Source organism: Podarcis raffonei, chromosome 8, assembly GCF_027172205.1.
Source record: "Podarcis raffonei isolate rPodRaf1 chromosome 8, rPodRaf1.pri, whole genome shotgun sequence".
In the NCBI taxonomy this organism is placed as follows: Eukaryota; Metazoa; Chordata; class Lepidosauria; order Squamata; family Lacertidae; genus Podarcis; species Podarcis raffonei.
The window spans coordinates 40,406,280-40,430,411 of NC_070609.1; the positions used below are offsets into that span (position 1 = coordinate 40,406,280).

Consider the following 24,132-nt stretch of genomic DNA (forward strand, 5'->3'; position numbering starts at 1 on the left):
GAAGCAGTTTAGTCATGCTAGCCACATTACCTGGAAAGCTGTCTGTGGACAAACGCTGGCTCCCTCGGCCTGAAAGTGAGATGAGTGCCACAACCCCATAGTCACCTTTGACTGAACTTAACTGTCCAGGGGTCCTTTATCTCCTTTTTATCTCCTCTTTTGACCGAAGAACCACATTCAACCTTTGTACCCCAAAGTTGGTATTGTTAACATGTCCATTCCAACCCATCACTCTTTTGTATCAGCTCATTACAAAACGAAGTCTAGAATGTTCCATCCCCAGTGTTGTATATACAGGAGAAGTATTTTTACGAAGAGTCCTAGACTTCTGCTAACAGTTTATGCTGGCAGAGGAAAGGTTGACAAGTTGAATTTATTTGATCGCTATAAAGAGTCTTGGTCTATAAGGTGTTTCCCACCAATGCCACCATTCCTTGTAGAAGTTAGGTGGCAATGGGTAGGGCAAAGCTTTTAAATTTATAGGCTAACCCCAAAGCTTTACCAGATGACATAATGTTTATCTTGAGATAAGATTTAAATAATATTTGGATTATCAACCATTACGCAGATTGGCTGAGGATGGCAAGTTTATTTGCTGACATGAGGTTGGTAGAGAAACAAAGTTGCCCTGGTCTCTTTCTGGATACTCTCAGGTGGCCATGAAAAGACTCAACATGGTGGTTTTCCCCTTCCACATCATAAACTGGTTTTTTTTACAGTTGTACTGTGCTGGAGATTTATGTGAAACAAGGTAATGGGAAAGATCCAGTAAACAGTGGAAGGAGAGGCCAAGGAGAGTTCAGTAAACTATGTTTCAATGGAGTGAATCAACCACAATCTAAGCTCCCTTGTGCTGGCTTGGGGGTAGTTGGATTGGATGGAGGTGTCCCTTCACCGAGCTCCCTCAGCTTCTGCCGGCCTCTGTCCAATGTCACTCTGCCATCATGGAGCTCACTATTCTGCCTGCCAAATGTATGGGACATCAGGATCGGGGGGCAGAGGGGCAGAGCAGGCCTGGGATCTGCTGGGAACTCAAGGCAGACCAACTGCCACCCCATGACAGCATCTAGACCCAATTTGGACCCAATTCCTGTGCCAGCTCTAGGTTGGTGAAGATTTGCAAGCTTCCCAGCTTCAGCTCCAACCAGCACATAGGAGCCAATTCCTAGGGGCAGAGGTCCTTCCGGTCCTCACAATAAATTATTTGAGGGGGCTGGGCCTCCCCAAAGTTGATGAGAATTGCCCTTCAAATGGTGTGTGTCCACCATGTCTTGTGATAAATTATGTGGGGTGGGGCTTACCTCCCCCCCATATTTTATTCATGTTGGTACCATTGAGCTACCAGCATGAGCAACAGATGTGGTAAAGGTAAAGGTAAAGGTAAAGGGACCCCTGACCATTAGGTCCAGTCGTGACCGACTCTGGGGTTGCGGCGCTCATCTCGCTTTACTGGCCGAGGGAGCCGGCGTACAGCTTCCGGGTCATGTGGCCAGCATGACTAACCCGCTTCTGGCGAACCAGAGCAGCACACGGAAACGCCGTTTAGCTTACCGCCAGAGCGGTACCTATTTATCTACTTGCACTTTGACGTGCTTTCGAACTGCTAGGTTGGCAGGAGCAGGGACCGAGCAACAGGAGCTCACCCCATCACGGGGATTCGAACCGCCGACCTTTTGATCAGCAAGTCCTAGGCTCTGTGGTTTAACCCACAGCACCACCCGCATCCCCTCACAGATGTGGTAGCCTCTGTCTATTTCTAGTTTATGATACTTTTGCATCTATTCACTCGTATGTCTGCCCAATCCTTCATCTATCGATATTTTTTTTAAGCCCTCACAGAAATTTGTATTTAAATATGTATTTTCAATCTATTTTCTTTTAAAATTCATTTCTAAATGTGTTTCCTCTCTAATTCCCACCCCGCTTGAAGCCAGCATTTCAGCACCCAGCCCTCTCTCAATGGATCTTAGGCTTCCAATAGACCTTGCAGGCCTGATGTCTGTCTGCTTGCCCTGGCTCTGCAGAATACTTAGGTTAATGTACAACCCTTCCCTGTCTGCAACATTTTCAGGTGAGATGGTTAAAGTACTGACAAGAGACCATTGAGAAGAGAATAGCCAAACCCACTCTTTCTATCTCTATTCTACAATAAGTAGCAAAAGAAACAAAACAAAGATTGGTAGAGCAATCCATACGGTACCTGCCAGAGCTTGCAAGTGAGTGCAGGAAATGTATCCCACAATTCTTTGGTCCTGAGGTGTACTTCCCACTTGCACCTGGAAGGAAAATAAGAGAGGAACAGAAGGGTTAATGGACCACCATCAGACCTTTCAGGATCAAAACCCATTAACTGCAGGGAAAACACGAGAACTATTTTTTTGTAGCAAAGGTCTCAGGTAAGCAGAATTGTTCTCAGAGTAGACCTATAATGAGAAGAGGCACTGGTTGTTCTTCTTGGGGGTTTTTAAGTGAATTTTGCAACATGCCCTTGATGCAATAATAGTGCATTAGTGATAGCTTTATACGGGACCATCCACATATCATACTGTTTTATTACTTGTATTGTGATGCTCCCCCAATGTTACCACACAAATACAATCTGGAGGGGCACCCTTGTACTATAGTGCAACGAAAAGAGGAGAAGCTCCAGAACACAGACACACACACAGCTCTCCTCTTTGCCAGAGGGGAGCTTGAGAGCCCATTCTCACTATCCACTATGTGTGTGCAGTGGGAGCATGAGAAGAGGACAATAGGTGGACCTTAAATGAACTTCATTAAGGACTCCTAGCCATGGTGGCCAGGGTGCACTTGCTGGGGATCACATGTGGGGAGGGTCTGGTTACACTCAGGTCTTGCTTTTGGACCAGAAGAGGCACCTGAGACCAGGATGCTGGACTAGATGGGCCTTTGGCCTGATCCAGCAGCAGGGCTCTTTTCAGGTATTGTTGTTTTATTGCTATGGCCAATGGCTGACGCAAATAAAGATTCTTTCTTTCTTTCTTTCCTTCATTCATTCTTTTCAGATAATTATCTTCTTAACATTTGGCTTGACAACATTTCTTTCCTATGGTTCCAGGGTTGATCCTGCATTATGACTTCCTTACCACTGAGTATCTTTGACTACAGTGATACCTTGGCTCTTGAACTTAATCCATTCTGAGAGTCCTTTCGACTCCCAAAACCATTTCAAAACCAAGGCGCGGCTTCCGATTGGTTGCAGGAGCTTTCCGCACTCAAGTGGAAGCCGCATCAGACGTTTGGCTTTCAAAAAACGTTCACAAACCGGAACACGTACTTCTGGGTTTGCGGTGTTTGGGAGCCAATTTGTTTGGGAGCCAAGCTGTTCAAGAACCAAGGTACCACTGTATATACTTTAAAGGATTTCTGTTGAGTGGCAAAGCATCTATAACCCACCTTTTCACACAGGAACCAAACAGGCAACATGTTGCCCCAGATGTTTGATGAACTCTCCTGCAAAGGCACCTCACTCAATCATTCATTTCAAGGTTTGCTGCAGGCTTGAAAGTAGCTGCATTCTATCTCCACTCTTAATCAGTTGCTGGAAATCACAAAGGGGGGTGGGGAGGAGTGTTGCTATTGCTCTCCTGCATGTCGGCATCCCATAATGGACATCTGGTTGTCCCCCTTGGGAACAGGATGCTGGAGTAAATGAGCCTGATCCAGCAGGGTTCTTCTTATGTTCTTACGGTTCTGTGATGGCAGGAAGACTACCATTTTCTCTCTCTACTCCCCAACAACCCTTTTCTGTTCCTCTAGCAGAGTGAAACTTGCACCAATCTTGCACCTGCTCTGACTTCATTATCCAGGCTCACCCTGGGCCCAACAAGTCAGGCATATAATACTACCCAAAGGGTCGGGGGGGGGGAGCCTTTGGAAGTGATCTTACCAGAAGGCACATCTCACATTTGCTCTTGATTTCAAGCTGATCTTTCACTGGGGAACAATGAGATGGACAGAAATGTTGGTAAAGCCTACAATCAATCAATAACCTCAACAAGGAGTGTAACTTTGCAGGCTTAGTCACCACCCTCCCAATAAGACCATTAATTCTAGAGTCCAAAATTACTCAGTTGCACTGTCTCCTTTTGCCCCAGGTGAGATTTGTAGGCCCTTATGCAGACAAGGACAAGGGGAAAGCCATTGTGGGCACTTGCGTTGATAAGGCCACCTCTGGAACAACTGAAAACGATGTGAAGATTTATTTCCCCTTTTACTTCTACATTTTTGCATTGTTCTCAGGCACAAATGGGTCCTACTGGGAAGTACGTTTCAGGAAGCACGGGCAACCAACTATAAACAGCTGTCCAGAGAGCATGGTTTCACCCCCTGAAGTTAAAGGACAAATACACACCCAGCCCTCACCAGACTTGTAAAATTAAGGCAGGTTCTGTGCAAAAATCCCACACCCCAGATGATTTCTTTTCTCTGCCCCTTGCAAAAGAGGCAGAAAAACTACAGCTTTTTTCACAGGGCTGGGTCGCAGTTCTTGAAAAGTGTGGGCAGCCTTCTGCCCAGCACAACATGATACGCTGCACCCAGCAATCACCAGTGAGAGTGTCTCTTTCAGGCCTGTCCATTGGGGAGGTTTTTCTCAGGGCCACAACGGATGAAGAAAGTGGCACCCCTTCCTTAGGTGCACTTGCAATGAAAATTGGGTCCCTCTGCACCTAAAATTTCCTTTTGTAAAAGGATGCAAATGATTTCCTCCGAATTCTAGCCCTGAGAATCGCAAGGGAGGGCGGAGCTGTTGCACTCTGCTCCTGCTTGCGGACTTCCTGTTGAAGCATTTGTTTGGCCACCATAAGAGCATGATGCTGGACTGTGATGGGCCAGACCTGACAGGGCTTTGCTTTTTTATGTTTTATCCCTTAGAGCCTCATATTCTTATGTATTTTAACCCTCTGGTAGGCATTTAACTAGTGACTACAGAATGCTAGTAAATCATATGCAATACATTTTCAAAAACAGACTTTCCACCTTGCCTCTTGCTAAGCTGAGAACACAGGTGCTGCCTTTCAAGGACACTTGAGGGCAAGACAAAAAGGCACATTCTCCTCAAAGCTTTGGAAATGCATTTTCTTCTCTCCGATGTGCTGACTGCCTGCTGCATATTTGGCTTCAAACTGGGGTCGAACAAGATTTACAGAAATCCCTTTTTATGAGTTGGCATTCTTGCCCTCTTGCCTGCAGAGATTTATTGTACTTTACAAAGCAGCTATGCTATGTTAATATATAATTTAAGCACGCTAAAACAGAATTAAATGTAAGTATGAAATGTTAATGGAACTAGCTCTAATCATTCACTGGTTCCTTCCATCCACCCTCACTGCTTGGAGTGCCTGGTGGCATAACATAGCAACTTGTGGAACTCTCTGCCACAAGATGTGGAGTAAGCTACTATCTTAAAGGTAAAGGGACCCCTGACCATTAGGTCCAGTCGTAGCCGACTCTGGGGTTGCAGCGCTCATCTCGCTTTATTGGCCGAGGGAGCCAGCGTACAGCTTCCGGGTCATGTGGCCAGCATGACTAACCCGCTTCTGGCGAACCAGAGCAGTGCACGAAAACGCCGTTTACCTTCCCGCCGGAGCAGTACCTATTTATCTACTTGCACTTTGACGTGCTTTCGAACTGCTAGGTTGGCAGGAGCAGGGACCGAGCAACGGGAGCTCACCCTGTCGCGGGGATTTGAACCGCCGACCTTCTGATTGGCAAGCCCTAGGCTCTGTGGTTTAACCCACAGCACCACCCGTGTCCCAGCTACTATCTTAGATGGCTTTAAATAGAAAAATATTGACTTGCCAAAAACTAAATGCCATTGCACACAAATATTGTAGACTTGTCCATTTTGGTGCTGACCTATAGCTGTCCCTTTAAAAGCACACAGTGGTCCAGCAATAAGCAGGTGATGATTTAAGCAGAGGGGGAACCTTTTTCAGCCCAAGATTCCATTCTGGGCAACTGTTTCAAGGGCCACATATCAGTGGGGGGCGGGACCAGTGGCAAAAGTGGGTGGAGCAACTAATGCAAATTCTACCCTTGTACGGTAAGCTAATTTCTACACACTCTCACAAGTGCCTCTTTCCCTGCAAGCAAGCAAACAAGCGGCACTATAAGAGTTCAAGGGCACATTCCAGTCAAACAAAAATACTCTGGGTGTGAAGCAAAGCCAGTGAGGGAGTGCGGCCTTGGCAAACTACAGAGGGCCAGATGGGGAGGCCTGGAGGCCTGTGGTTCCCCACCTGATTTAAGCTCTATGCAAAAGAATTTCACCTGCAGGTTTTAACAGACAACACACATTTGTTTAAAGGTAGAGGAGCAAGACAGTTTGTTTTTTCCCCTGGTCATTTGGCAGCACTACAATCATTGAAATAATTGGGCATCAAATGCAGATGCTAAAGAAATACGAGGCAAAATGTTTGTGTTAATAGTGCTCCAGTTCAGGGTTCCAGCAGGCCTTGCTTTCTGTGCTCTTGTCCATGATATGCCATTCCATTCTGTTCTCCCCCAAGCTTCCTTCTCAACCTTCCAGCGTTCAGTCAGCATTCAGTGTGGCCATGAAGCATCCTCTTGTTGAATGATCTCTTTAAATTTTAAGGTTCATTATTGTTCCACAAGATGTTCCATTATTTCTTTAAAGGCCAGAGCAAATAACGTGACCTAGTTTTACAGCTGTGAAGCAGTATAGCAGGTGCTGTTAAGTTGTGGCAATTAAGCTGTTGGGTATGGTATATAAAGAGCAGCATGTAGCTCTCTCAGTACCTTGGTGGATGGGTTATGCTTATTGATATATTGTAATTTAGTGTAAAAGGAGTTTTTGTTTTTGTTATTCAAACCTAGCAAAAGTTATTTTGCGTTTCCTGAATGTGTGGTCTCTCCAGCACGCCTTCTGCAAGGCAACTAATCTGCAAATAGCCAACACCTCTACCCCCACTTGGGTTTTCTGGGGTCCTTCCCCCCATTTATTGTTTTATCCCTTAAATATATTTTGTATACTTCTGCAAACCATGGGAGTTCCCTTGAATCTTCTGATACCTCCCTCTTGTTCATTTCTCCAGGCAGATTTTAAAGGATTTTCCATTACAAATTTGCCTGGAAACAGGATGAGGCAGACTTAGTCCCATCCTCTCTGAAAACTGGGATGGATCAGACTTTTATCATCCCTATGTGCAACATTGCCAGGTACCTCTGAAAGATAAAGGAAATGAATGAATGTTGTGGCAATTAAACGCCCCGTTATCTCTACAATGGTGATTCCCAGAAATAAAGAAAAGCAGGAAACAATGAGGTAGCTAATCACATTCTTATTTAAAGGAGGGTCTATTCTGCTTAATAGTCAAAGGCAAGAGCTGCCCACTGTAGCTTTTCTCTTAAGATTCTCGTGCATCTAGAATGTGTGGATTCCAGCCAAGTCTTGCATTAGCAGAGGCTGTGTGTGTGTATATATAAAATATTTAGATTACTGCCTAGGAATAAATGGGAAGCTGCTTTTAAAAGCTGATGCAGAAATTCCCAGGACAGGTATGTAGGCAGAAATAAGCACAAGGTGCTTGCAAAACCCTAGAATGGTTACTAAACCTCTGAGGGTTTGTCCATCTGTACTTGTAAATAGGCAACACAGTGGGACTTATCACAGTTCACACATGAGGCTTACACTAGCCCAGTTCAATTTTGGACTTCTTCCTTCCTTCCTTAGCTCCTAGCTTCATTTAAAAAATAAATAAAAATGCTACCCTATCTTTCTTCCTTACTAGAACTCAAAGTAAGGCTTTCTGGGGATTTCCCATCCAGGAACTGACCTGCTTAGCTGGCTCCCTCCCAGTGGAGTAGCGGGGGGGTGCGGGGGGTGCGGCCGCACCGGGCGCAACATCTGGGGGTTAGGGTTAGGGGCGCAAATCCACGGGTTAGGGGGCGCAAATTACTTGCCTTGCCCCGGGTGCTGACAACCCACCCTACGCCACTGCTCCCTCCAGATGTTTTGGACTGCAACTTTTATTAGCCTCCACCCAGAATGTCATGGTGGAAACTGTAGTCCAAAACACCCAGAAGGTGACAGGCTGGGGATGGGTGCTCCGATCACTACACCATACTGGCCTTTTTTTGATGCTCCCTTCAGTTTGTGATTCGCCATGGGGAGTGGCAAGGCTGCTGCTGAAGAAAAATAGGTCTAAAACTTCATTAAGTTGATGGAGCTAGTTTGCTGACTCTCTAGTTCTTGAACAACGTAATTGCAAGAACAACAAGCAAAGAAGACAGTTTGGAATTCATGACAGACCACACTACAGCATGGCTTGCAAAATCTTATAGTGATTGATGACATTTAGGCACCCATAACTTTGCACCCAGCATGCTTAATAAAATGCTTTGCACAAGATTTTTGGAAATGGCACCGATGTTGCTCCAGTGCACTTTCTAGCTAGGCTAGAGCATCTGAGCAAGATTTACTGATTTGTTTTATTTGGAGTCCTGGCAGTAAACAAGTCCCTCCATCCCATCTTAGTGAAGACTTGGGAGTTGATAATTAAGTCTATCAATCCTCATAGTAGCTGGAAAAGAGGCTTACTTTCCTGCAAGAGGGGTGGAAAAACAGCTGCCAGCTTGCCTGGATGGGTCATAAATCAATGACTCAGCTCTGGGCAGCTGGAAGCAGACTGGTTTTTTAATCCCTTAATCCTTAATATATGCACATGCTGAATGATGCCCAGATTTTGGAGAGGTTTGGCTTCTTCTTTTTTGTTTTCTTTTTAATTTTATGAAAGCCCCGTACAGTAAAAGAATCCGGATTTACACACTGCTGCCCATCACAGCAGATAAAAGCTGTGCTAGATGGATCAAGAATGCTTTGTCTTGGTACAAAGCACCTTTCTGTTTTGATGTTCAGTATGCTCTTACCCCTGCACCAAGGGTGGAGGTTATCTGCCAGTGGAGGGCAGATCCAAGGGCCAATGTGGGCAGAACCCCCCTTCTCACTGTGTCTTTCCAGAACCCCCTTTTCTCCTCCCATTTCTCCTTACCTAGCAGGCTGCTGGTTGTTCCTTGTGCCACAGAAGCCTGCCAGTCTCAGGCTCCAAAACCCTCTCCCAACATAGATCCAATAGGCACCCTGACTTTTGACTTTCAGCTGTCTCAGGGAGGCCTTTTTTATGTAGACAGGCCTCTGCACCTGCTTACATTTTTTTTATCAGCCAGTCCCTGTATTCATATTGCAGTATTTTTATGGTGTTTAATACATTGCCATGTTATATTTTGTGTGTTTTGATGGTATACAATACTTGAATGAATGAATAACACACTTGCCAAAGCTCTGAACATGCAGAATAAATTTTAAATTAGACTAAAGGCTTCCCACGCTTGCCCTATTTGGAAAGCCAGAGAGGATCCCTATCCCTAAAGGACCACCTTTCCACGTATCTTTCCCTATGTTTTGCCACCTGCCCATAAACTGAGGCTCTCCTCTGAGTGCCACCTCCAAGGGAGGTCCAGCGGGTGGCAACAAGAGAACAGGCCTTTTCTGTAATAGGGATGAACCCATGTTAATATTCTGAGTATGTTTTTAACATGCTTTCATCATTTTCATGGTTGTTTTTATTTTTTACTTGTGTTGTAAATCACTTTGGGACTATTTTTGTAGGGGGAAGTGACATACAAATGTAATAAACTTAGAACAAGTTCCCTTGGGAGCAATGCAAGTTGTGCCACCATTTTCAGTGGGGTTGTACAGGGGAAAACGTAGCTGCCCCCATGGAACCAACAACAGACAAGAGAGGAAGCTCTCAGACCACCTTCTAAGTGAATGCATTTTTGAAATTAAAAAAGTTTCATGCAGAGGTTTGAGGAGGTTTTTAAAAAAAGGATTTGTGCATATTCCTCCTAAAATATCCACATGGAACCAGAATAATGCAGGCACTACTGTAGAACTCTGCAGAACTGGAACCAGTCAGAATTTGGTTTTGTGTCCATCGCTACCTTGTATGCAGAATGTCCCAGTTTCGGGCTCTAGCAATTCCCAGGACATCTGGGAAAGACTGAAACCCTGCAGAGCTGTTGCGAATCACTGAAGATGCTACTGAGGTAGAGACAGATCAGTGATCTGCTTCATAAGAACATAAGAAGAGACCTGCTGAAGCAGGCTGATGGCTCAGCTGGTCCAGCATCATGTTCTAACTGTGGCCAACCAGATGCCCTTCATACAAGCAGGACCTGAGCACAGCAGCACTCTCTATATTTGTGATTCCAAGCAACTGGTATTTAGAAGCACACTGCCTCCAATCATGGAGAAAGACCATAGCCATTGTGGTCAGTAGTCACTGATAGCCTTAATCACCACCACCCATGAATTTGTCTATATCCCCTTTAAAGCCACCCAGGTTTATGACCATCACTGAATCTTGTGGCAGCGAATTCCAAAGGTTAACTGTGTGTTGTGTGAATAAGTACTTCTTTGCATTTGTCCAGAAGCTTCCAAGCTTCAGTTTCTCTGGATGGCCCCGGTGGGTTCTCGTATCACGAGAGAGGTTCTCCCTACCCATTTACCTCACACCATTTTCAAGAAAGCATCCTTTAAGAATTGGAGGGCATGGCTTGCTTAATTGCCAAATGGGACCCAGGTCTTGGAATCCTCCGAGATTTATTGCATTCCGTTGCGAAAGAGTTCCCCGTTGGCCCCTGCAAACTGTTTGCTGCGGTGCTGATAAAGAACAAGGGACGGAAAGTACAGCCAAAAGTCCAAGTAAGAGCTTGGGCAGGAGGTGAGCCAGCAGCTCCCCAAGCTCATAAACTGACAGATGCGCCACACAGTAAAGTCAATGCAACTGGGTTTATGAGATGGGCAAAGTCCATGGCCACTGAGATCATAATGCCTGCCTTTTCCTCCCTGCCTTCACAACAGCTCTTTTTGCATCTCTCTCTCAGAGATGTGTTTTTAACCAGGGATGGGCGACATTTTGGTTTCTCTCTGTTTCTCATTTCCCCAGTCTCAAATTCACTTATCTACACATATTTGCAGAACAATTTTCCTTAATATAATGTACTTTCATATGCTGCTTTTCACTAACATATGCATTTTTATTCACACTGAGAGAAGACAGGTTGATGGGGAATGTCCCTGTTCATCTGAATGGACTAGGACCCACTGCCTAGCTCCTTGTCCCTCCCCTATCAACAGCAAAAGCAGAAGGCAGAATAAGAAAGATGACACACATTTTCTTAATTTGCCACAATCTATACAGGCCAGAGAAGCCCACTTTGCTTGGGGCCTGGCTTACAGCAAATGGAACACCAGACACACTTGCCCGGAAGAAAGGAACAACTGAAATTTTACTAACTTTGTAAATGTAGGTGGGAAACAGGCAGGGGGTCACTGCGAGCAGATGGGAGGAGAGTTCAGCAAATAGCTCTGCCCCTTTGATTTGCAAACAGCAGAGCTCAAGTTGAATACAGAGATTCCAAACTCTTAGAATATTTTTCCAAAAATGTTCAGGAAGCCTCTGGAGGTTTTTAATGCTACAACTCTTCGTCTATTCTCACACTGCTCCAGGAAAAAAAAGACCCTTCTAAAAAGATGGTCACCACTCAGAATTTTGTTCAGTCTGCACTTTAAAGCAAGCTGCCCTAATTCACACATTCTGGGCTATTTATTTATTTAATCAATTTACTATTTTTAAAAAATCTCAACACCATTTCCATTAAAAAAGTCAAAACTCTAAATAATACATTAAAATATAATACATTGATGCAAATAACTATGAATAATATCAACTAAAAATATCCCATATAGCAGAAAGTCAAAATGCTCAATAAACTTTTTAAAAAGACAACTACCAGCCAGTTAAACCGGGCAATTAGAGTTGGGAAAGGCCTAAATGAAGGGATATGTGTGTGGAATTTTGGCAACATAAACCTGATTGGGGAGGGAGTGTAGCTCAGTGATAAAGGATCTTGCATGCAGAAGGCCCCAGGTTCAATCCTTGACATCTCTGGGTAGGGCTGGAAGTGATCATTGTCTGAGTTCCTGCCTGTCAATGTAGACAATACTGAGCTAGATGGACCAATGGTCCGATGTAATGGTTTCCTATGTTCCTAAAACATCCATCTCCTGGGCAGGGCTGTGTTTCGTTCCATAGCAACAACAAAGGGACCCCTGACTGTTAAGTCCAGTCGCAGACGACTCTGGGGTTGCGGCGCTCATCTCGCTTTAATGGCCAAGGGAGCCGGCTTTTGTCCGCAGACAGCTTCCGGGTCATATGGCCAGCATGACTAAGCTACTTCTGGTGAAGCAGAGCAGTGCACGGAAACGCCGTTTACCTACCTGCCAGAGTGGCACCTATTTATCTACTTGCACTTTGTGGTTTCGAACTGCTAGGTTGACAGGAGCAGGGACCAAGCAACAGGAGCTCACCCCATCGTGGGGATTCGAACTGCTGACCTTCTGATCGGCAAGCCCTAGGCTCTGTGGTTTGACCACAGCACCACCCTATTACAAGGAATTAAATATTACAATTGCAATACTCTATGTTAATTAACCAAGATATAGAAAGGAAAATTAAAGTGATGAAAAAAATAAACCAGGGAAGTTATTAGCCTGGCAACTGAAGAATGAAAAAGAAAAACAGGATAATCCTTAGTCCGCTAAAAAATGGAACCTCCATAATCAATCAAAAAGAGATAAGACACAAATTTGTTAAATTCTACATAGACCTTTCTAAGAAAGAGCAAGAAAACGCAGAATTGATATCGGAGTATTTGGAAGAATGTAAATTGGACAAATATCAGAAGAAAATGCAAAGATATTAAATACTCCAATATCAATGATGGAAATGCAAAGGGCACTAAGTCAAATTAAGACAGGAAAATCCCCAGGGCCAGATGGTCTGTCGGCAGGATATTGTAAGAAATTTAAAGAGGAGTTAATGCTTCTACTCAGACGTTATGAACAGGGTATTGGAGACAGGAAGGATACCAGAGTCCTGGAAAGAAGCATATATAACTTTGATACCAAAATATAATAAAGACCTATTAGAACCTAAAGATTATAGACTGATATCATTATTAAATAATGATTACAATTTTTTCATGTTGATATTGGCAAATAGATTGAAAATGAGTCTAAGACATTTGATACATGAAGACAAGTTGGGTTTCCTTCCTGGGAGACAAATGAAAAAAAATGTTAGGAACATTATAAATGTTTTGGAATTCTTAGAAGTCCATAATGAAAAGCAGGCGGTGATAATATTTGTGGACACCGAAAAGGCCTTCGATAACATCTCCTGGCTATTTATGATGAAGTTACTGCCCATTGTCTCCACTGTTATTCATATTCATATTAGACGTTTTGGTCAAAATATAAGGAAAAATGATAGAATACAAGGAATAAAAGTGGGGCAGCAAAGCTATAAATTAAAAGCACTTGCGGATGACTTAGTGTTAATTTTAGAACAACTGAGAAAGAGAATACCAGAAGTGATAGAACAGATAGACAGATTTGGAAAACTAGCTAGTTTCAAATTAAATAAAGGAAAAACCAAGTTGATGGTTAAAAATATGGACAACCAAGCAAAAAATGATCTAGAAATCACGTGTGGGAGGAAAGTAGAGGGGGGGGGGGGAATAAATATCAGGGGATCTTGTTAACAATGAACAACTATAACATCTACCAAGATAACTACATAAAGGTTTGGAAATAAATAAAGAGAAATTTGGAAATGTGGGAAAGAATGAAACTATTGTTACTGGGCAGGATTTCAGCTATTAAAATGAATATCTTTCCAAAACTGTTATTCTTATTTCAAAATATCCCCAAAATTAACAACACTTGATGCCTCAAAGAGTGGCAGAAAAATATATCAAGGTTTATCTGGCAGGGAAGGAAGCCCAGAATAAAACATTAAGTCATGATTGATATAAAAGAAAGAAGAGGCTTCGCTGTACCAGTCTTCTAAAGCTACTTTGAGGCATCATATTTATGGTGGATAAAAGACTGGATATTGTTGAAAAATATCAGAGGTTTAAATTTGGAAGGACATGATATACAATTTGGGTGGCATGCATGCCTATGGTATGGAAAGGCAAAAATTTATAAAACCTTTAGAAATCATGCAGTCAGGAAAAAATAGAGTATGGGTAAAGTACAAAAATGTTAGAAGAGAAACACCAATGTGGATATCCCTGATTGAAGCCACTGCAAGAAAAAGAACAAATATGGACAAACAATGATTAACATGTAAAGAAATCAATAGATTTTATTGCATTAGCCGTGTGGCCATGTAAAGAAATCTTAGATCTTACAGGACAGAAACCAAGGTTGAAAAATCCCAAGGAACTAAAAAAATTACTAACAGATTGGTTACAGCTGCATCAGATTAGCAAACTTTTTAAGATTGATAAAAAAATGGATTTGCAGAATAAAAACCCCAATTTGCAAGAAATTTATTAGATGTAAAAGTATTATCAAAAATGTACGAACTGCTGCTAGAGTGGGATACAAAAGAGGAATTTGTGAAATCAAATATGATTAAATGGGCACAGGATGTGGGTCATAACACTGATTGTGAGCTGTGGGAGAATTTATGGACAGTAAATATCATTTTTATGACGTGTTATACATTAAAGGAAAATATGATGAAAATGACCCACAGATGGTATTTAACACCTACCAAACTAGTGAAAATGTTTTAAAAAAGAAAAAGGTAAATGTTGGAAATCAACGAAGTTAGAGGGACCCTTTTTCCACATGTGGTGGTCCTGTAATCAGGGAATTCTGAGAATTAATTTACAATGAATTAAAAAAGAAATTAAAAAAAAAAACTTCTCAAAAAAGTCCAAGACATTCCTTTTGGGAATGGTAAGAAAAGAAGGCCCTAAAAAACAAAAAACAAAAATTATTATATGCCACCACTGAGGCTAGAATCTTATTGGCACAAAGGTGGAGAACAAATACGGTACCCACCAAGGAAGAGTGGCAGTTTAAAATCTTGAATATGCTGAATTGGCAGGCATAACGAATAGGGTAAGAGAAAAGGACGATAAAGAATACAAGGAGGATTGGGAAATGTTTATTGAATATTTTAAGAACCAGTATAAACAAGTAAATAACCTAGCAGGTCTTGAGTTAATCCAGCAGAATAGGAGTTAATAGAATTTAACAAAGGAAGAAATTCAAAGATTAAAAATTTGGAATATGTGATTTAATAGATAAATAAAGAAACCAGAAAAAGGGTGGAAGGGGGGGGAGTCACCAGGTATTTAGTTATATGTTGAGATTGGTATGAAAGTTGTACCACTGGGGGGTGGAGGGAAGGGGTGGGAGGGATGTGTGTGTGCTTTGTCTCTGTATTAAAAAACCAAATAAAAAAGGTCACAATGGAAGTTTCCACTTCATCAGATGCATGGTGTGTCATCCTCAGTTAGCAAGCATCTTTCTGTCCATGTGGTTGCTGGGGATGTAAGGGAGTGAGCTTAGTGGCCAATGAAATGCAAAAAGAGCAGATAATAAAAGCAAAATGATTACGGTTGCCAATTAGCAAGGCAATTCTGGCAAGCATCTTGGCAAGGGTTGCCTAAGGAACACTCAGCTCTCCATGTGGGAGCCACCACGACCCACCTCCCCAGGGCTGCAAAGTTCACTGAGCTAGGGATTGTAAAGTTCTTTGCACACAAAATGGTGAAGAAATGATATAAAAGAGCTAGAGAAGAGAAGAGCCAAAATCATGGCCCATAAGGATGTTCTCGTTTGCAGGCCATATCAAAATGGATAAGGGCCACTCCCAGGACTTGGGACAGGTCCCATTCATTTTGATGCTGTGTTAGATGGACCAATGGTCTGACTCGGTATAAGGCAGCTTTCTATGTTCCAACGAAGCAGGGTGTTCTTTATTGCACACCACAAATTTTGTATTTGCATAGTGGCCTAGACATGCAAAGTACACACACATATATGCACTTGTCCTGCTTGCAGAGCAGAAGGTCCCTGAATCAGTTTATATAGAAAGAGACCTACCTTGAGAAACAGGGCTCCCTTAGAAGACAAGGCGTCTGTTCCTTTTCCATTGGGATAACAGTGATAAGCAGCATCCATAACTGGATAGCGGCTGGCAAAAAGCAGGCCACTGTTCACAAACTTAAAGGTACAGCAGCCGTGGCAGCTGTAGACCCCAACATCGTACAGAATGTATTCAAAGTAATGGTGGAGCTCCTCTTTCAATTTCTCAGCCGCCCTTTTGTCAAACACTTCCTGCAAGCACAGGAAGTCCAAATTGGCAGGGAAGAAAGCAGAGATCTCGTGGTCAAAGAGCTCATCCGTGTTTCTCTTTTTTCTCAAGGAGGTCTTCTTCATCAGTGAGGCCTTGTAAAGGAGCTTGCTGTTGACAGTGCTCTGGTCCACAGGGCCGTCTGCGGCACGCACCTTCACGAGGGACTCTCGCGAGGCAGTGTAGCTATCTAGGCTCCCAGCATCCCCCTCTTTCTGCTTATGGTTCGGCGTCTGGCCTTTTAGGCTCTCGGCTTCAGATTCTGGTGATCGGTCTGCTGGCCCCTTGCTGTTATTGACTTGGCCACCAGTGCCATCCGCTTCCAGGTCTGAAATGTGCCCATTGTCCTCTCCACCTATGCGCACAATGCACGTGTTGCCATCTTCGCCCTCATTGGTATCTCCTCCAGCTTTGCCATCTCTACCATCTTCGCTGTTGTTCGAGCCGGAGTTGTCCCCTTTGTACTCCATCGAGGTTGTCCTCTTGATGCCCACATTGACTGCGCGGTTATTACTATCTCCGCCCTGAGGAGAGACCAGGCTGCTGAAGCTTGCTGCGCTGATGGACGTGTTTGTGGGAGAATCGATGTAGATTTTGATCTGTGGCCTGCTAGCCCCATTCCGTATCCGTCGCCCGACCTCCTTAGCACGGGCCTGTGTGTTGAAAACATTGTTCAGTCTTGCCAAGGAGTCTGGGAGCAGGCAAACATTGGCGCTGCCAAAGCAGAAGCTTTTCCCATTGCTGGCGGCCTTCCACTCTGTGAGCAACGTGCTTCCATGGATCTGGCTCTTGTCTTGCAGCCTAGAGTAGACGTACGGTCGCCTAGCAGACTGGAGAGGGGACCAGAGCAGGAAGCCAATCAGGGCAAAAGGCAGAGAGACCACCAGCAGCGCCAGGTAAATTGGAGTGGTGATGATGATGCACAGAGCGTGGAAGTAGCACGGATCATCTCCCCTTTGGCGCTTCTCATAGGTGGTAGGCACAAAGGAGGCTATAAGCCTGTCTCCAAGCCAATAACATGGGAAGATCAAGCCCCAGGAGAAAGAGTGCAGTGCTGACAGAAAGCCGTTTGGAAATGGGGAAGTGTATAAAACCATTGCAACTCAGTTAGGACACCCCTTCAGGACCTTCTACATGGTGTCATCACCGCCCGCCAGCCATCAGAATGTGCGTTTGCATACAAAAAAAATAAAAACAAAATGTCCTAGCAAAGTTGTGTCTTCTAGACTGCAAGAAGCAGTTATCACCTTAGGAACACCATTTCATTTCGTGACAGTGAGAAGGAAGCAAAGCAACCATTCCTTTGGATGTTTGGTCTCTGTAGACTTCAGAGTGTATCATTGCTCATCACAAGAAGCCATGGCAGAAGTTCACCTGCGAAGACAAAAAGAACAAGAATGCTCATGTTCAGAGGTGTCCACTGAAGGGAAGAGCTATCAGAATTATAAAGCTGTAATATTCCCCACAGACAGTCAACCAAGGGTTCCAGGGTGATACCTCCACACACCAGTCTGGCCACCAGCATCTCCTATGGCACCTGCAAAAGGTCTTAGTAACTATCTCTTCAAAAATCCACAATGCATGAGTAACTCTTTGCTCTTCCTGCCAAGTACCTGTTTACACTGGTTCAGCCTCTCCTCCATTGCACATGCACCCTCAGGCACCCCCACACTTCACTGGATGTCAGGACTGGACACCCACCCTCCTACCAGTTTTGGACAGAGGAGCAATGCAAAGCACTTAGTGAGTGTGATGGTGGTTGATATAGGTACCTTTTCCCATGGACTGGGTGGGGAGGCATGCTCACAACTTTTTGTGGCCCTGTCTCTTTTTCTGCATTTTTAGAAATGTATCTTGCCGCACATCCTATGGCAGCCATATTCTGACTGGAGCCCAGGGCACTTTCTCAAACATCCTACTGGCCCAAAAAGGTTGACGATACCTGCACTAAACCATACAAACTGAGGGCTGCAGCCATAAAGGTTCTATGTGGTCCTGACCCCCTCAATAATATTTCATGCCCCTCCCTGAATATTCAGCTTTCATGAAAAAATGTAAGCTTTTTATAGAGGTATAAAGGAAAACATGTAGGCAGTGTTCTACCCAAGTCCATGCAAAGTAGCACACCTCATTCTGCCTTCTTGTGTTTTGGCCAATGAGTGCAAAGATAACCCATGCTGTTATCCTCGTGATTAAGAAGAGAAGACATTGCAAAAGAAACGGAGCCCCTCTTGCCCTTCTCTCCACAATAGTGAAGCATACTCAGTAACCTGCTCTTCCAGAAGTCAGTTTGGAAAAGGAGGCAGAGGGGCTGCTCCACAGGAGTTTGGAAGAGGCCTGGATCTTTGCTTTAAGCTTGTGGTCAAGATTTATCTGGGTTCCTGATCTACCACCAGATATAGTTGTGGGATGAAGCAGAGAATTCCTGAAAGGAACTGTGAGCTGTATCCTGATCAGAGCATGTCCTTGGAACTTTGAAATCTCTGAAACTGTTACATCTTTACATGGTTTCTCTCTCTTTTCCTTCTGTCCAGTGCAGCTTCTTAGGTGGGATGGAAATGTGATAGCAAATAAATCAGCAAGTCCCAGGGCCAGCACAGTTGGCCATCATCAGGCACTTGCTGAGGTCCATGGCCCTAAGCAGGTGCCCCCTGCCTACCTCCACAGCCCCCTGGGACCAAGTCTGCCATTCCTTGCTATTGCTGACTGTCACCTTGGGTATGCAAGCAATGGCAAGCAGGAGGAGATGAAGCTGCACGCCACTATGAGGTTTTCTCCTTCCTATTTATCCTCACAGCAACACTTTGAGGTAGGTTTAGGCTGAGATACTCAAGGTTTTCCAGGTTCTACTCTGGCCACAGAGTTCTTATTGTGCATAACCTTTGCCTCAAATTTTTTAAAGTGTGGTGGTCAGACTGCATTGGCAGCTTGGAGGGGATTTTATAATCTCTTTCTCTCGCCATCTCTGCTTGAGCCACCACTGCTTCTTATCTCAGCTCTGCCTACCTCTTAGCAAAGGCAACTTGCCAGTTATCTGCAGGTTCTTCCTAGACAGCATTATGTGTGTCTTGCATTTTATCACTTAAGCTAATCAGGCTTGAAACAGCAGAGAAATCTAGGGACTGGACAAGAAAAGGATGGAAAGAGGCATAATTCCAGGAAGCAGCATATACTGTGGTCCTGAGACATTGTGAAGTGCTGGTGAAAATGCCCCCCCCCAAGGAACGTAAAATGTACGATCGTGAGAATTCTCTTTGTGCAGAACAAGGTAAATCAAGCAGTACTTGAGGGTCTTCTGGCCATTGACATGGATGCAAGTTGCATTGCACAGCACACAACACATCCCCCAAATGGGGGCTGTGTGCCAGTGGAGGGTGGGGCCAGAGGGGAAAGTGGGTGGGGTTACCTTTGTACAGAACACAAAAGCCAGAAGTTGCTTTCTACACACAGACTGCAGCATCCTCCATCCAGGCGAGAGCAAGAGGAACGATCACAGTTCAGGCAAAAGAAGGAAGCTGCAAAGCAAGGCCGTGTGTGTGTGTGTGTGGCCTGGGGAGAATCACAAGGGATGGATAGAGAGGCATTGAGGGCCAAATCTGGCCCCTGGAAGCCTCAGGTGTCAGGGTGAGGAACCTGTGGCCCTCTAGATGTTTTTGAAGTGCAATCCCTGTCACCCTTGGCCATTGACTATCCTGTCTGTGGCTGATGTAAGTCCTATGTACACTTACCGGGGAGGAGATCCCACTGAACTGAATGGGACTTACTTCTGAGTAGACATGTCTAGGATTGCACTGGAGACATTTAGTTGTTTGGGGGGGGGAGAAATGTCTGAGGCTGCAACCCTATGAAGACACTTACCTAGAAGTAAGTCTCACGAAATTCAGGAATGCTTCTTTCTGAGCAGAAATGCATAGGATTAAGTTTTTTTCATATGGTGTGTGGGTTGTTTAAATGCGTAACAAATTGGCCAAATCTGCTGTGACGTGGTTTATACATTTGTATATTTCTAGATTTGCTACGGCCAATGGCTAAGGAATGTAATGCCACTAATTGAGCTTCTGCCTGTGGTTCATCGCTCAGAAGCTAAGCTATTATGTGCCTGACTTTGGAAATTAATGTGTTTGCAAACAGCTTTAAATGCTATTGAATGAGAATGTGTGTTAAGACAACTTTCTCTAAGAAGTTAAACCAAAACTCAGTGGAGCAAAACAGCAGCTTGCTGTGGAGGATGAAAAACCCAATCTGGCAAGCAACACAAAACACTCCCCACAAGTAGAAAATGAACATAGCGGGATGAAGGTTGGGAAGATGGCGGCGCGCATAGACGCTGCGGCTTAGTGCTCTCCCTTAGCGTTTTGTTTTGTTTTTATTACTTTTATTATTTTTGCTTGGTCCGAGTATGTCTGACCGGGCAAGAAAGATTTACAGCAGGCAGGAACTTCTGAAGGTCGGGTTACAGTGTGAACGAGCTGTAAGAGCTGATTATTTTCGCCCAGATAACGTTCCAGTGGGAGTAGCCAGGCCGCCGGGCTCTCCATGGATTACTATGCCTCCAGGGAGGAGGCGAAGGCGGCGTAGAGACAGGAGGCAAAGGCGGGGTTGTCGGGCTGGCGTCCTGGTAAGATTACAGAGGAGTCCATCTAAACCACCACTCCCCAGCATATTTCTTGCCAATGTGAGATCTCTTGCCAACAAGATGGATGAATTGAGGTTGCAGGCAGCAAAGAACAGCCTTGTAAAAGATTGCTGCGTTTTATTTGTCATTGAGACATGGCTTCAACCGTCCATACCAGACACAGCTATTCAGTTGGAAGGCTGGGTGGTACATCGTCATGACCGAGGCATGGACTTCGGAAAAACCAGAGGAGGGGGGCTGTGCGTATATGTGAACAAATGCTGGTCCAATAATTCTAAGACTGTGGGCAGTCACTGTTCACCGGATTTGGAATATGTGGCTGTTAAATGTAGACCAGCCTATCTCCCTAGGGAGTTTACAGCTGTTATGTTAACTGGTGTGTACGTGCCACCAGATGCCAATGCCAACTTGGCTTTGGGATGCCTGCAGAGCCTTATCAGCAGCCAGCAAGACAAGTATCCTGAAGCTGTGCACATCATTGCGGGAGACTTCAACCATGTAGAACTTAAAACAGTGCTCCCAACGCTCTATCAGCATGTGAAATGTCCCACAAGAGGGGACAAGACACTAGATAAAGTTTATTCGAATGTAAATCACGGCTATAGGGCTTTACAGCTGCCACACTTGGGCCAGTCCGACCATATGTCTTTGTTCCTGGTACCAGCATATATCCCACTCAGGAAACGGGCTCCCACAATATTAAAATCTGTTAAAATCTGGCCTGAAGGTGCTATTCACCAGCTGCAGGACTGTTTTGAGAGAACTAATTGGGATATTTTCGATCGTTCAGACCTGGAGGAGCACACGGCGGCAGTTCTGTGCTATATCAATCACTGCACAGACACTGTCACAGTAAACAAATCCATCCGGTTTTATCCCAATCAGAAACCCTGGATGAATAGAGAGGTCCAGGGCCTGTTGCGGGAAAGGAACAGGGCTTTCAGGTCAGGCGAGGTGCAGCTTTACAGTGTGGCAAGAGCAAATTTGAAGAGGGGTATTCGACAGGCAAAGCGGGATTATAGGCTGAGGATTGAGGACAATTTAAGGAGCAACAACACAAGACAGATGTGGCAGGGGATTCAGCACATTACCAACTACAAACCTAACCTTGGTGCTGTCGACGGTGACCCTTTGCTGGCGGAGGAGCTTAACCTCTTCTTTGCTCGCTTCGAGAAGGAGCCACCTGAGACGCCGGTATTACAGCCACCAGCCCATAGGGGCCCCTCATTCACGGTAGAGGAGCATGAGGTGAGAAAGGTATTGAGGATGGTGAATCCGAGGAAGGCGGCTGGACCTGATGGCATCACTGGAAAGGTGTTGAAGGGCTGTGCGGATCAGCTGGCGAGGGTCTTTACTAAGATCTTCAACAAGTCCTTACACCAGTCTATTGTCCCACCCTGCCTGAAGTCGTCAACTATTGTCCCTCTGCCTAAAAAATCCACAATCAGTAGTTTGAACGACTACAGACCAGTTGCACTGACTCCAATCATCATGAAGTGTTTTGAGAAACTGATGCGCCGTCATATTATTTCCTGTCTTCCATCAACTTTTGACAACTACCAGTTTGCATACAGGGCAAATAGATCCACAGAGGACGCTATCACCACTACTCTCCATGCTGCTCTGTCCCATCTGGAGCAGCCGGGGAGTTATGTGAGGCTGCTGTTTGTGGACTTTAGCTCAGCTTTTAACACTATCCTCCCCCATAGACTGGTGTCCAAGCTAGAGGCGATTGGACTCTCCAACTCCACCTGTCTCTGGGTTTTGGATTTTTTGTCAGAACGTTCTCAGAGGGTTAGAGTAGGGTCACATATGTCCACAGCCCTTAGCCTTAACACCGGCTCACCACAGGGTTGTGTGTTGAGTCCCCTGCTCTATGCTCTCTATACGTATGACTGTACAGCCACCTATTCCAGCAACAAAATCATCAAGTTTGCTGATGACACTACGGTGGTAGGGCTCATTTCAGGAGGGGATGAGTCCGCCTATCGGGACGAGGTGGAGCGGCTCTGTGTTTGGTGTGGAGAGAACAATCTGGCTCTTAATACGGCTAAGACCAAGGAATTAGTGGTGGATTACAGGAAAAAAAAGGCGGACATTCAGCCCTTGCATATCAATGGGGAACGGGTGGAGAGGGTGGCGGAATTCAGGTTTTTGGGAGTAACTATCGATCAGGGCATGACTTGGAGCGCAAATACCACTGCTCTGGTGAAGAAGGCCCAGCAGAGAATTTATTTCCTCAGACTTTTAAAGAAGAACAATCTGAGTGAGAGACTGCTGGTGTCCTTCTACCGAGGCTCCATAGAGAGCATTCTTACATACTGTATTTGTGCTTGGTTCTCCAGTTGTACAGCTAGGGAGAGGAAGGTGCTCCAGAAGGTCATAACCACAGCACAAAGGATTATTGGTCAACCTCTCCCATCTTTGGAAGAATTGTACGGTTCCCGTTGTCTTAGGAAAGCAAACAACATCCTGCAGGATTCATCTCACCCGGGATACAGTCTGTTTGCACTACTGCCTTCTGGCAGGAGATATAGAAACATCAAGTCAAGGACAAATAGACTGAAAAACAGTTTTTACCCGAGAGCTGTGGCCCTTTTGAATGCTGTAACTCGATAGTGTGACCTGGGAGATTGATGGGTGTGGGTGTGGCTGGAATGTGGTTTGTTGGTTGTTGTTGTTGTTTTGCTTTTGTTGTTTTTAAGGGATGGCATCCAATTTCGTTGCACTTGTGCAATGTTGCACGTGTGTAATGACAATAAAGAATCTATCTATCTATCTATCTATCTATCTATTTATATTTTACAAGGGGGACTGTTCTGGTGTGGCACAGCACAGTCCAGCACATCTTGCTCCACAAACCACATGTTGTGACCAGGTCCAGATTTAGGTTTGATGAGGCCCTAAGCTACTGAAGGTAATGGGGCCCTTTATATGTCCAGCTGTCCTTTGCCAACAACAAATTGTCGCTGTTTTTTGTGTTGAATATATGCTATATGGTAATTTATGGACCTAATAGGTATCTAAAGCCCTTTGAACATAACAAAATACTTATTTTATCAAAGTAATTTGCTTTTTATCTTATATTTTGGAAATGTACACCCAGTTTTTTTCATTTATTTTTTTGGGGGGCCCCCAAGAGAGTGGGGCCCTAAGCTATAGCTTGTTTAGCTTAAACGTAAATCCGGCACTGGTTGTGACGGATGGAGTGTTCCACTTGGACTAAGT

General features: G+C 44.6%; 1 protein-coding gene across 2 annotated transcripts in view; it reads right to left on the reverse strand.

Moving 5' to 3' along the window:
• The window catches only part of SMPD3 (sphingomyelin phosphodiesterase 3), a 128,774-nt gene that overhangs the window by 15,700 nt on the left and 88,942 nt on the right, over window positions 1-24,132 (reverse strand). For both annotated transcript variants that reach the window (XM_053399520.1, XM_053399521.1), the window contains exons 3-4: window positions 16,019-17,642; window positions 2,201-2,276 (exon numbers count right to left, since the gene is read on the reverse strand). In XM_053399520.1, the coding sequence (XP_053255495.1) occupies window positions 2,201-2,276; window positions 16,019-17,365 (1,423 nt within the window). In that variant the 5' untranslated portion in view covers window positions 17,366-17,642. The remainder of the gene's footprint in view (window positions 1-2,200; window positions 2,277-16,018; window positions 17,643-24,132) is intronic.